At 40.4% G+C, this 14,199-nt stretch overlaps 1 protein-coding gene across 1 annotated transcript in view; it reads left to right on the top strand.

Moving 5' to 3' along the window:
• The window catches only part of CACUL1 (CDK2-associated, cullin domain 1), a gene marked incomplete at both ends in the record, with an annotated part of 23,264 nt that extends 13,953 nt beyond the window's left edge, over nt 1-9,311 (top strand). Inside the window, 2 exons of the mRNA XM_010179874.1 lie at nt 2,743-2,838; nt 9,209-9,311. Of these exons, the coding sequence (XP_010178176.1) occupies nt 2,743-2,838; nt 9,209-9,311 (199 nt within the window). The remainder of the gene's footprint in view (nt 1-2,742; nt 2,839-9,208) is intronic.
• Between the last annotated feature and the right edge of the window lie 4,888 nt (nt 9,312-14,199).

Below are 14,199 nucleotides of genomic sequence, written 5' to 3'. Positions count from 1 at the left end.
AGGAATGCCTTAATGAACAGAAAACAGATGGCTCTGTTTTCCCCACACAGATAATCCATAGATGAGCTGTGAAAATACTGCTATTGATTTCACTTTGGCTTGGTTTTTTTGTTAGTTTACAAGTCAAGCAATAACTGAGGCAAGTCTTTGGTTTTGGGTTTTGGTTTTTTTTGGAAACAAGCAGAGTCAGGTAGGATGTGCTTTCCTGTTCGTTTCCTGGCTGTTGATGCTTGACATGAAGTGCTATCAAGAAAATAAAACTCCAAGGTAAAATCTCAAATTCATAAAGCATTTAACACTCATTTTGCATTCCAGAGGTTAAGACCAAGGCCTGATATTTGCCTGACACTACTCAGTGCTTCCCCTGAAGCTGTCAGGACTCCTCTTAGCTTGTTATCTAGAGCAGTTGTTTTCCTCTTGGCACCAAGGAGGTGGTGGCCAACAGGTATCCTTCCATTATAGGGCTCTTGAGACTGCTCTCAGGAGACAGCTGGGTGTGCAGTTGATGTTCCCTCGTAAAACATTTCTCTTAATGTGACACAGGATTTGTGAGGTGGGCCAGCAGTTTTCATTTTCAGTGGAGGAAGAAGATATCCATCCTTAATGTGCCCTGTAAAAAGAGGGGCAGACCGGCTGTATGCCATTGCCTAGAGTCTGTTCATGGGATTAAATCACACCCTGTCCAGGCAACTTCTGCCTCTCTGTTTTGTTTGTTTGGCTGGTTGTGTTGGTGGCTTTTTTGGGTTTTTTTTAGACTTTTTTTTTCTTAAATTTGTGTGGTTATTTTTATTTATGAAAAGTGCAAGCTGTCAGTGAGAGTAGAGCGGTGCCCTGTGTCAGGCTGTGGTCTACCTTTGTCTGCCGTGTTCTTTGAAGTAGGATTTTCTTTTTTCTTTAATCTTAGAAGCTGTATACCAAGTCTCTACAAATCAGAGAATAACAGTATTTAAATGAGGTTAAAAAGAGCGAAGCAGGAATACATACTGCTTAGAAATGCAGACTTCATTGCATGTTATTTGCAACAAATTATTTGTGTAACTGTATATGAAAGGGAGCCCTCGGAGTTCATAGCCACTTTTGTACATTGTTGGCATTTTGAACTAAAATTTGCTTGGCCACCCATGAGAAGTGCATCTGCAATAAGATTAAAAACTTAGGATCAAAATGAGGACTCGCCATATATAACCTTTGGCAACAGCATATGGAATAACACTCTTTATTCCTTTGCCAGTTTTGCTTTCCTTTCTGAAACGTCTGCTCTGTATCGGTGTTTGCTGTGAAAATTACCCATGTGCTCATTAAACATATTAAACAGGGAGGCAAAAGAAGCTAGTTGAAAGGAAAAAACTTCTATAAACTTAAAATACTTAATAGAGCAAAACGTCACCATAAATCCTAACTGTGCTCTTAGGGCACCTGGTGAATGTCCATACAAAGGGTGAAAAATCTGCTTCAGAAAGATAAGAGCTCTAAGTTCTGGTAAAGCAGTTGAGGTGCAGTTTGCCTTGAGCATTTCTCACGCCACAGATGCTTTGGCTTCAGAAAACTCTTTGAGCTCGCTTTCTTGCACACTCTCAGTCACTGCTGCGTTCTCCATCCTCTTCTGGTTTGGTGCTGTCAGAGAGGGAAATGGTGCAAGGGGAAAGGAGTTTTTCTTCTCATTAGCAGGCAACACTTTGTCCTTGGGTGTGTATAGGTGTGTGTATGTTGGTGAACAGGAGAAACTCAGGCAGGTACCCACCCCACCCCTGAAAAGACCGTAGCAAGGAAAGCAGGAGTTGGGTAAGAGGTAGAGCAGTGTACGTGGGTGGGTTGGGATGGAGAGGAACACCTTACCGCAGCTCCACTTCCATCCCTGGGTGTGTAAATGCACTCCTGAATGCTCTAACGCAGCTCTCCTCCATCCCTCCAGATAACTATTTATAAAAGAAATGGTGGTTGGTGCTTCCCAGCTTTCTGGTTCTCTTCTCAATTGAATGTAGCTTGCTGCAGATCAGATCTTTTTAGCTTCTTAATTTCCTCTTTTGGGAAAGGTGGTATTGTACACCGAAAATAGCAGTGCTGCCACTGTGGGGCTCTGCAAGGCCTATCATAAAGCGGGCACATTCAGATTTTGTGTAGCAAAGTTTGCTTGGGGCTACAGGGTAATGCTGCGTGGATTTTCACGCAGGACACCAGCTGGGGAGCTCTATCTGAAGAGATTGCTTTGTAGTCCCTCCAACTGCATACCCTGAATATTTGCCATGCTGTAGGTGACCCAGCAAAAACTGCAGTGTGTTTTCTGGGAAGGACGGTGCTCCCTGGATTCAAAGCAGCAGTGTAATGCTATCCTGCTGTTTTGGAGTAAAAGCCTGCAGGGAGCCGAAGCATGCACCAAAGCACTCATTGAAATTTGGTTATGGATTCCAGGTGTGACAGATGTCTTTAGAAATGAAGGTCTGGTCTTTAATAAGCGTTTGTATCTGCATATGCTGAATGCTAGTTTGTTACAGGCATACTGTATTTGTTACTGGATGCACCTTTTGCTGGGCACTGACACGCAGTCCTAGGCAAAAACCAGTTGCTGAAGAAAGCTGTTTTTGCTGGAGGGAGTTAAACTGGAGTGATGTGTGGCTTGCTTTGTGTGGACTTAGTGTATCCAATGCTTCGTGGTTTTTTTAGTTTGCTATGAAAGCATAGCTCATGCTGTTCCAGATCTTTCTCTTGTTCAAATTACAACCTGACTTTTACGGTTTCTTGCAGGCCAGCCCTCCAGATCTCTATATTGAAAGATTTAACATAGCTCTTGGACAGTATATGGGAGCATTGCAGAGCATTGTGCCTCTTTTCATATATATGGTAAGTTTTAGAAAATTCCTTTCCAATAAGGTATCTCCATACACAAGATGCTGACTGAAAGTGAAAAGAATGAAATGCGGCTAACATGATTTTTGACTTGTACAACTTAGGATTCATGCCTGGTTTTGCTACTGATCAAGGTGCATGGGGAGAGGAAGGGGAAGCTGTGCTTTTAAATGTAAAGTTTTGCAGTTGGTTTCTGCCCTAATATTTATTTCCTGGGAGTGAGGAGAATGTTTTTTATTTTAACTGGAAAAAAGCCTTCCCAAATGGCTAGGTCATTAAATTACCCCTGCTCAAAAAGAGAGAGATACAGGTATATAGATAGATGAGTATATAGATATTTTGTGACTCATTATGTGTTGGCTTGGTAGTTTGGGCAGGTTACAAAGATGATTGTTTCTTGCTTTTAAATTGCACAGATTCAGACAAGACAAAGAAATGTCTCTTGGAAATGTCTCTCACTTGATAATGCAATTTAGAGTATTGGCTGGATGAAGACGAACTTATTCATAGCACTGTCAGGCATACTTGCAGAGGTTCAGAAACCATTGGGTATAAGTGGTTGTCGTGCTGATTTTGTAATTTATGAGGTCTTCTCTACCTCTGAAGTGTATCATTTGCATCATTTTTGTGAAAATGCCAAGATTTTTAGTGCTTTTTTAATGGTAATTAATAAGTTTGAAATTTGTCCTTCTCCCAGAAACCATAACTGGATTGGCATCACTTAGGGGAAAAGGAAAAAAAGGAGATACTTGCTGGGAAATAAACTTTAAAAAAAAAATTAACTGTTTTTGAAGAGTTTCAGATTTTATCTAAATTATTCCCATTGGTAGGTTCCCAGAGTTAGGGGAGCAGTATCTTTTAGAATGATGTCTTGTTTTTCAGTGAATCCACCTGAAACCAGGTGATTTGCTACAGTCTTTCAGCATGGTGTCACTATATAGATTTGTTGCATTTAAAATTAGAAAGATTATTTCTCTGTATTGCATTCAGCTGTTTTAGATGCTAGCCATGTTTTCACCTGTGTCTGCTTGACTTGTTTATTGCAGGCAGGTGTTCAAGCAGTGTCATCATTTAATATCTGTTTGCAAATGGAAATAAGCTGTTGAGGTACTTTTATTGAATGCTCAGCTCTAGCACAGAGGCCCTTCCATTGCAGAGGTCAAAATCTATCCGTAACAATGAAGAGTGCAGTAACTAACATTGAAAAAATGTTCATGATAGACATAGAAACAGGTTTTATCATTATAAGCTTTGTCTGTATGACAAGACAAGGTATAATTGCTGAATTTCCATATCTGTCTTTGTACACAGTTGTGATGTGGTGTTTGTATCTTCACATGAGGAGTGCTCTGTATCCCATCATTTCTTCTTTAGAGTTTGAGTCTAGCTGATAAAACAGACCTGTAAAATGAGTAGGTAGATCGTACTTTTTAAAACTTATTTTGAGAACAAAGAGAAGAAGTATGTACTCTCTTGTTTTAGAGGAGAAGCTTCTTTAAAGCATGACTTCCTCCAAATACTTTCTCATTTAAGTGACTTAATTCAAGTTGGGCCTGAGGATTAACATAGAATGGGTTGGAAGGGATCTTTAAAGCTCCTCCAGTCCAACCCTGCAGTGAGCAGGGACATTGGTACCAGATCAGGATGCTCACAGCCCCATCGAGCCTGACCTTGAATATCTCCAGGGATAGGGCCTGCACCACCTCTCTGGGCAACCTGTGCCAGTGATCGACCACCTTCATTGTAAAAAAAGTCTTCCTTATCTGGTCTAAATCTGCCCTCTTTTAGTTTAAAACCATCACCCCTGGTCCTATCACAGCGAGCCCTGCTAAAAAGTCTATCCCCCTCTTTAAGGTCCCTGTTAAGTCGATTTAGTGACTTGGGTGTTAGTTCCTCTTGTTGCTGAATGCAATGCTGGTTTGGCTCTTCCATATAGCTGGTTTTGAAGGCTCATGTCAAATTAAGTCTCATATTTTTTTCTCTGAAATAATTTATTAATCACTTTTGTGTATGATATGGAAAATACCTGTAGAGCAGTCAGGATGAAAAATGTTTTCCTCAGTTTTTTCTGTATGCATTTGGGAGTGCTTTTATCTACAGCTGCTCTTGCAATTTTACCTTGTAGTGTCTAATCAAGTTTTCTCTCTTACAGCAGCATCAGTTTCCTTTATTTAGATAATAAAATACAATTAAAAAACAATTCCGAGCCTAATTATTCTACGGCATAAATTACAGCTTTGCAGTTACTTTAATAGATATTTTCAATGTGTTTTTAAGTGAAGAGGGCCAAGTTGTTGAACTCTTCCATTTTTTTTCAGATGACAGGGCTTTCCTTTTTTGGTAGTGATGTGATTAATCAGGAGTTTCCAAGGCTGCGGAGTTGCAATGATAAATGGTGTTCTGAAAGAGTAATTAGGCTGCTGCTCAGGAAAACTTTTAATGTGCATTTAAATATTTAAAAATCTAAAAAGTCAAGGAAAACCTAGGGGTTCTTTACGCAGCTGGAACACGTTTTTGTCCCTTGGTGACCATAGTATTTTGCCTTAGGCTTAGTCCTGTGTGTTTTGCTATCAACAGCAGCACTTACAGCAGCACTCTTCTTCTCTTTCCTGGTATGTACCAAACCACATTCTTGTGTGTGAATGGTAAGAATACAGGAATGATGTTTTCTTTACCTGCTTGTGTCTGGTCACCAAGGTGTGTTTCAAAGCTTATCTTGAGTGGCGATTGGGAGGGCTGAGTTTGCAACTGAGGGAGTTTTCTTTTTCCTCCTTCTGCTAGGAGCACTGGTGCTTTTCTTTTTCACATGGTGATGGGTTTTTTCAGTCTTGTGCTGCCACAGAGGGCTTTTCAAGAAAGCATGGAGACCTAAAGCACTTTTGTCCCTACAAAATGCTGTGGGTTTTAAGCTCCTTCAAAAGTTCTGGGATGTAACTGCAGAGAAAGCAACTTAGACTGGAAGTCAGCTTAGCTCACACTGCTTTATTCCCAAGAGTATTTCCTAGTGAGTAACTGTTTACTTTGGAAATCTAAATGAGGTCATTCTGGATGCTTACAAATTGTACATATCACAGTATGCGGCAGACAGGAATGAATAAAAATCACATTTCCACTTCAAGACAAATTAAAACCTGCATTTAGATGACATATGTTATTGTAATAGGTTCTCAATTGTTAATTATACTTAGGGATGTAGCTCAAAATCTGCTATCTTTTGGCATGAAATGAGCCTAACATTTGTGAGGGTTGTGGTTTTAGGATAGTTTCGAATTTTTTCATTGCCTCTAAATACTGCTGTTCTTACTGGGTGGTGTTGCACTTTGTTGCTTATCAGCTAGGGGGCATTTTGGGTGTGTCTGTACACAAATTTGTGAGTGTGTGTGTATATATGTATATGTGGATGAGATGATAAGCACTCGTATATACAGTTTTTCCTCTTTCAAGTATTTATTGCTCTCCTCTTAATATTATTAACACAATTATGTCTTTTAATGTTTACCAGATTGCTTTACGATATTGTGGTTTGTAGAAGAAATGCTTACGCTGTATCTGAATTTCTCCGGTATTCGTATCTGCTCACCTTTTACCTGTCAGTTAGACCTTGAGGTCACTTGACAGACTTTTCAGGAAGTACTCTAATGACTTGGTAGCAATGTCTTACACAGAACATCTTCCTGTTTTTCCACTAACAAGAATGGGGAAGGTGACAGCTCTTCTGCCATACCTTTTCAGTGCTACGGATTAGAAGTCAGGCACTTGTTAGATGATTTTTTCATCGCCTGTTTAAATCCATGCAAGTGTAACACCTTTCTGGAAAGGTGTTTCCAAGTGAGCAAATGAGAAGAGTTACAACACAGTACAAGTGTCAAATCTTCAACTTGAAACTACTGGGGGCTTTTTTTGTTGCTTTTAGTTATGGAACTTAAGGTATAGGCTTTCCAACTCTGGATCAAAAGAAAGCATCCATCACAGTTTGCCCATGTCATTGCTAGCTACTTTTAATTGTAAGAAGGTCTGGAGGCTGGGAAAGGAGCAGAACAAGTTATTTGCTTAGCAGAGTGCATCTCGCATGTCAATGCATAAGAATCAGTGGTTGGACATTATCAGATTTCATTCAGATCTGCAGAATTGTGCTGAGATGCTCTGGTTGCTCCTGTGTTGCACCAGCGGGTAGTGGGTAGGATGTGGTCAGGGAGCTCAAGGTGGAAATGGTTTAGCAAGGTAGATCTGATAAAAGGCTGTGGTATGATGTGTAGCTTAACACTTCCTAGAAGATGTGTATTTCTGTTGCAGTGGCAATTCACCATTGACCAAAAGTATTACAAATGAAGTTAGGCTGTTTCTTTCAGACAGGCGGTGCTGGCTGCAGAGCCTTTCCCTCAATATCTGTTGGAAGAATGGGCCCAGGTGAGGGGTAGAGGACTGAGTAATAGCCCTGGATAAAACCACTACAGGTAGGATAGCTTCAGGGAGCGAATTGGCAGTAGAAAGTTACTAAATTTAAAAACATATATTTTTAAGATTGTTGTGTGTGTCACTGCAACAAATGTAAACTTCAATAGGGGCCATGTATTCAGCCCTTGGATTGTCTTTGTTCTGACAGGTTCAGTTTTCAGTAAAGGTAAATAACTGCTGCTGGGTTCTTGCCTTGAAAACTGAAGTGGTTTCTGCATGGACAGTTTGTTGCGGTGTGTTTGTAGTTCTGGTAATGGCCAAGAGAATGGGTTTCACAAAACTATGTAAGGATTGCTCTGATAGTGTTCTGAGGGTTTGTTCCAATTACGTTAAATGCTTTAGTGCGTAGGAGAACAACTTGATTTCAAGTGTGGAAAAACCTTTCTCCCTTAGGATTTCCCTTCCTCTAGTACATCTCTTGGATAAGGGTTCCAGTGCATTATTTTTGATTAAGTTGACTATCTATTACCGTATCTGTTTAACTCTTACACAAATTATCCAGATAAATTCAGTTGTTCTACTTCCATGTTAGTGTTGTAATGGTAGGAGATTTATCTTGAAAAGCATTATTTTTTCTGGCATTTAAAATCTACCTATGAATCAATGTGCAGACAAGAAATCTCACTATTAATTGTAGGCTGGGAACTGAGGAATAATACCAAATAGTGCATTAGGTCTATGGGCCCTCGAGGAACTCATGAATAGAATTTCCTGTGAGGCTTGAAGAGGTGAATTTATCATTAATGCTGAGTGGGTCAAGATAATTGAATCCTAAAAATTCTGATGTAGTTCAGTTTTGTATAGATTGGTTTATAACACTTATTTCCCCAGTTGATTAATTCTGAGTATCTACCCTCTGAGATTATCAGTGAACCACAGTGGATAGCTGTAGTGATTTATTCTTGTAATATACCTATTTTAATGGCTTAATCACCTTTGGACTTTGGTAAAAAAGTTTTATTTTGATATAAATGTGATGTTCAGCCCTGTTTTGGTGCTAGAGCATTTATAACGTTCTAAAGTGAAGTGTTTTTTTTCTACAGACTCCCCAGTCTGGATCAATATGGCTGTATGTCTGTAGATATAGAAAAATATCACAGAATCACAGAACGTTAGGGATTGGGAGGGACCTCAAAAGCTCATCCAGTCCAATCCCCTGCCGGAGCAGGAACACCCAGATGAGGTTACACAGGAAGGCGTCCAGGCGGGTTTTGAATGTCTGCAGAGAAGGAGACTCCACAGCCTCTCTGGGCAGCCTGGTCCAGTGCTCTGTCACCCTCACTGAGAAGAAGTTTCTTCTCCAATTTAAGTGGAACCTCCTGTGTTCCAGTTTGTGTCCGTTACCCCTTGTCTTATCATTGTTTGTCACTGAGAAGAGCCTGGCTCCATCCTCGTGACACTCACCCTTTACAAATTGATAAACATGAATGAGGTCTCCCCTCAGTCTCCTCTTCTGCAAACTAAAGAGACCCAGCTCCCTCAGCCGCTCCTCAGAAGGGAGATGCTCCACTCCCTTGATCATCTTTGTAGCCCTACGCTGGACTCTCTCCAGCAGTTCCTGTCCTTCTTGAACTGAGGGGCCCAGAACTGAACACAATATTCCAGATGCGGTGTCACCAGGGCAGAGTAGAGGGGGAGGAGAACCTCTCTGACCTACAACCACCCCCCTATGCACACTTTTATGTAGATTTGTTACCGATAGCACCACATGCATTCTTGATTTTAAATACCTGGTTTTTGTTGTACAGGAATGGTCTATGTACTCTAAATGCAGTCACTGAGGAAGCACTTTACAGATCAAATATTCTACAGCTTTAAAATTTTGAACTGTTTTTAGTCAGGAAAAAGTAAGTTTACTTTATTTCCTGTTATGAAAAATAAACTTGAAAACTTGTGTCTTATTTTCCAGAATAAATTTTACATAGAAACCAAGCTTAACAGAGACTTAAAAGATGACCTTATAAAGCTGTTTACGGAACATGTTGCAGAAAAGCACATTTACAACCTAATGCGTAAGTAAACCTATTGAATGTTTTTTAAAATGGGAGTCTGGAAAACCGTGGTGCTTTCATAGGTATTGCGGAAATTCACAGCAAATGGGGAGAAGATGGCAAAGTATTTATGAACTTAAATACAGATTCCTTTTTAAGGCATCTGCCTGAAGAAATGGAGCAAACATCAACTTATTTTTTCAAAAATGTAATTTTTTAAATGAGGTTGTGGTTTTCTTGAGTCACCTGGGGATCCAGCTACTTATGCTTTGTGTTTGTGACATAATGGATGTTTTATTGTCGTGTTGCTTATGTTGTAACTCTCTAATTTCATTATCATAAATATTAACGGGTATCGTTAAGAATGTGATGTGGTTAAAGAACTGCAGTACCGCCGGGGTTGTTGTCATTATGTGCTCCGGTACTGCCTGCTCCTTGGTGAACTGTGTAATGCTGACAGCAGTTTCTCTGGTAAGCTAATGGGTTAATGCAAATAGGACGTGCTCCAAGTGAATCACTTCCTGTTAAGTGCTCCTGTGAGTAACTCCTATTTTAAACCGCTGAGTTTGCCTGCAACCTGTCACCGTCAGTGCATGTTTGTGTGATCCAGGGACCTTCCTGGAGAGGTCAATGAGCAATGGCAGGGATAATTGGGCTTAGAGTTCAAATTGGAAAAGTCTGTGGAGTGGTGAGCAGTTGACCAGTGTGCTGGGAGAATTGGGCCACTAGAGTTGAGTAATTTTTGCCTTTACTTGGGTAGTAGTGTCCTTCTCTCTCCAGTGAGGGCTGGGGGAGAGGAGCTTTGTGATGGTTTTTGGGGTCGCTGTGATTGGCATCCTGGGAGAGGGGTGGTTGACTCCCCTGAAGTCAGGGAGCCTGGCACCCCGAATGATGGAAGATCAGCAGTTCTGGTGCCATCTGGAAAAGTCCCCTGAGCAGAGCTTTTAGTTGCGTAGCAGTTCAGATCACCTTGGAAATAACAGGACAACGAGGAACACCCACATGTGGACCTGATGTTTTATATTGTGCCAAAGGTGTTTAACAGTATCGTGAAACTTGGCAGGATGATTGCTGCAACAGGATCGCAGAAAAATCAGCTGGTACTGCCTTAAAAATTAAGTACATTTATTTTTAAGTATATGCATTTTTCAGGCAGTGAAAATATGAATGTGGGTTTGGGGTATGTTTGGTCTTCTTTTTCCAATGAAAAGCAAAGGTAACACTGGTCAAATCTTTAGAACTAAGTAATGTCAGGTGTGTGTTGCTATGTAATTTGTTTTCTGTGGATGGTAGTATGAGAAGCAAATAGAAGTTGCGGATGAACTGTTGGGAGGAAAAGGCCTGTGTGTGTGAAATCTGAAATACTTCTCCCCAGCTCTGTGTTACAGAAGTAAAATTAAAAGAAAACACTGAAAAATAAAAAAGCTGTCACTGGCTGTGTTGCTGTGTATGGAGGCTCTTGTTTAATGAGCAGCTTCCTTGGATTTCATCATAGTCTTACTGTCAGCTTACTAAAAATAAGTGATTTAGTGTTACCTCTTATTCCTAAGTAAGATAATATATACTAATATATATGAACTCCTAACGGTGATCTGACTGGGTTAAATCTTTGATAATCGTATCTCTAAGTTGAGTTAAAGTATGCCTAAATAAAATTCTAAACTTGCTTATTTCCTGGGAAATAATTGAAGACACACAGCACATGATACGGTACTGTAGAGGTGCTGAAAAGGTTTGTGTTGCATTATTTATTGCCACTGTCTGCTGTTCTTCCTTGCTTCCTGAAATTCAGACCATAATAGGTAAGAATGTTACCTTCATTTTTGGAAGTGAAAGGGCTCTCTGAAATAGGCTATAAATCAGTGTTTGTTAATTACTTTATTACACGCTGACAATGGGAAGTAGTGTTTCCTGATATTTGACATAGATTTGGTTTAACAGAAGTGTTTTTATATTACGAAGAGTAGAAAAATAAGGTTTTGAGTGGGTGTGATTAGGACATTAAAGTCAGTGAAGTTGTGATCTATGTGGAGAAATGCATTCCTGGGGCTGTTTCTGAGAGATGCTGCAGCTGCCACTTCAGTGAGAAGAAGCGTGCCTTCCCTCTGCTTAAAAAGCAAACAACAAAACCGGTTTAATCAGTTTGTGATCTGGACTTGGAGAATACAAGAATAACATCTGCTCTTGAAACTTGTGGCTGTGTTGGGTTTTTTTTGTACAAAGGGGTTTCTGTTTGCAGTGTCTTGTAATTCTCTCAGCCTGGAAGCTGACATTTCTATTTGAAGTTGTGTTCAGGAAGGACTGTAAGTGCCTTTTGGGTTCATTTGATTTAAGGAAAAGTTCCTGCTTCACTTCAAAAGATGGGGAAAAATGCCAGAAAAGCAATGCAGCGCAGGTCTCTTCCTTAGTATTTGATCTTGCTCAAACACCCACTGGTTGAGTCGGCCCCAGTCCCAGTGCTGTGTGGTTGAAGGCAGGAAGATGCCAAATGAACTCCTGGTGTGATGGTTTCTGTGTTGGGAGTGCTTAACTGAGCATTTAGTTGCAGAAAATAGTGATTAGAGTGTGAATTCATTATTTACAGAAGAGATATCACCGAAGTGAACTTTGCTTGGATGAATTTTGCCTGCACGAACACCGATTTGGTTCAGGTTTTTTTTTTCTTGGTAGAGGAAATGTTTTTTTAAAAAAAAAAGCTCTACTCTCTGGAGCACTTCTGAGCAGTTAAATACATTAAAAAATTTATAATACACAGATTCAGGAACACAGTTGTGTTTGTGAAACACTTTTATACTCACACATATTTACCAAGTCAATGCTCTTCAAATTAAAGTGGATACATTTGAACTAAGTGAGTATAACCTGATTATTTGCCTTACAAAGCCAAAGCTGGCTCTTGCTGATAAGACTGCTGTGTTAAATGGCTTGGGAGAAGTTGCTGTGTGCAGAACTACTTAACAAGCAAAGATATGGCATCTAATTTACAAGGAGCTTCAGCAATGGAGGGGGAAGGTGTGGATAATACCCTCGTGTCTTTGTTTTTGCTAGAGTCCAGCATGAGATGACTTGTAAGCAGTAAAATTCAGAAATATCTATTTCTTCTCCTATGCAGTCACTGTCTCTTCTCGTATGCTAGACCTGGCTTTCCTGGGCTATAATCCCAGTGCCCTGGGAACATCCTCCCTGTTTGCTCTTGTCTTGAAGAGTGGCAGCCACTGCAAACTTCAACTGTCTGCAGTGGTGAAAATGGGTCACAGCTCCCCAAACTCTACTTCCAGTACTTGCAGTAGGTAAAATTCAATGGCAGAGAGTATTTGCATTTAACTGCTGTTCTCTTTTTTTGGTATCTGCAGCTTAGTGCTGAAGTGGGATGTATCAGATTGCTTACCCCACTTCCAACTAAGTAGTATCCTTACCATATCGCTGTAGTACTTAGGCCATTTCTATCTGTGTATGTGAGTTGTTTCTTTCCTTCCATGTCAGTATTTTGGGCTCAGGAAGTGGTTTCTGCTCTTGCAGGAGCAATGTACTGGTAGGTATGGTTCAGTGCAAGCTGGTTCTTTCCAAAGAAGCGTCTGGACACAAGTTACTCAACCAGGAAGTCAAGTGATTTCTGTCAGAAGGAAAACTGCTGCCTTCAGCACTTCTGGTTTTGTTCCTGTTGACTGGGGTAAGCAATGGATATTTGCGTGTTCATGGCCATCTTTGGCCTGCTCTGTCAGGAATAGATCATAAAAACAGGTCCTTTTATCCAGAGGAAAGAAGACCTCGTGGACCACCAAAAATGCCATAGAATAAACAGGGCCCAGGACTTCGTCAGTCTTAAAATGATCAGGGTCCAAGGTGATAATACAGTTTGTGAAGGAGGCAGTTCCCTGAAACTTGCTGGCTTAGAACTAGAGCATGGGCTTGAAAACATGTGAGATTTAGGCAGAATTATTATTGAGGATTAAAGCATTAGGTCTCAACTTTGAGATATATATAAAAATAAAGATAATTACCGAATTAGCTCCTGAAACCTGTGGATACAGAGCAGTTATCTGGGTGTAGATTCTAATAGCATGGTGGCAATTGCTGAATGTTGTTCTTCCTGTCAGCGCTTGTGTGAGCTTAGAACTAAAACCCAGTGTAAAAATAGCACTGCGTATATTCACCAGAAGTAGCAGCTTTTCTCATGGCTTTCCAAGAAACATTCTTTGTAAAAAGCCTGGAGGAGAGGGAGGAATCCCAGCCTATTTCATTGTCTGCAGTTTCTAATTAATTCCTAAGAAAAACTTTTCTCTGAAGATTCTTACATATGACAGCTTCATTTGTTCCCAGTTACGTCACTCGGATTCAGCTGAGGTGAAGAGATCTTGCTGCTCTGTTTTCTTATTTTATTTTATTTTTTTTGCTGGTGGTATATTAGTTTAGAAGGGCCATTTATCTTGCAAAATGTTTTTCTTCACAAAGACAACAGGAAAGCTACTTCCACTGCACTGGTGCTTTCTGAAAAGTATCAGAAAAATTAACTCAAATTGGGAAGGGTTGCTAGCAGCTTTCTGACAAAGTTGTGCAACTGTCCTCTTTGCTTGCAGCAGGTACACATTTAATACAAAATTATAGAGAATGAGTCTGGTTATTGCTGTTAGAGGCTGATAAATGCAGCAGGGAGCAGGTTTCCTGTGCAGAGATTTGCGTGTTTGTGCAGTGGGTGAGCAGTGCAGAAGGCTGAGAGAAGGACGGTGATTGCTGTTCGTAGCCTGACTCTACAGCTACAGCAGACAACAGCAGGATTAGTTTGAGAAGTTGTGACTCTTCTTTATATTTTTAGTCACTCTTCGTGCCTTACCCTTTGGTAGAGGTAAGCAAGAAAAAGATGGATTGGATTGACTTTATCTCTGCTGAAGCTGGCATTTCTCCCCCCCCC

Source organism: Mesitornis unicolor, unplaced genomic scaffold (genome assembly GCF_000695765.1).
Source record: "Mesitornis unicolor isolate BGI_N332 unplaced genomic scaffold, ASM69576v1 scaffold3172, whole genome shotgun sequence".
Taxonomy (NCBI): domain Eukaryota; kingdom Metazoa; phylum Chordata; class Aves; order Mesitornithiformes; family Mesitornithidae; genus Mesitornis; species Mesitornis unicolor.
This window is presented reverse-complemented; position numbering and strand designations above follow the sequence as displayed.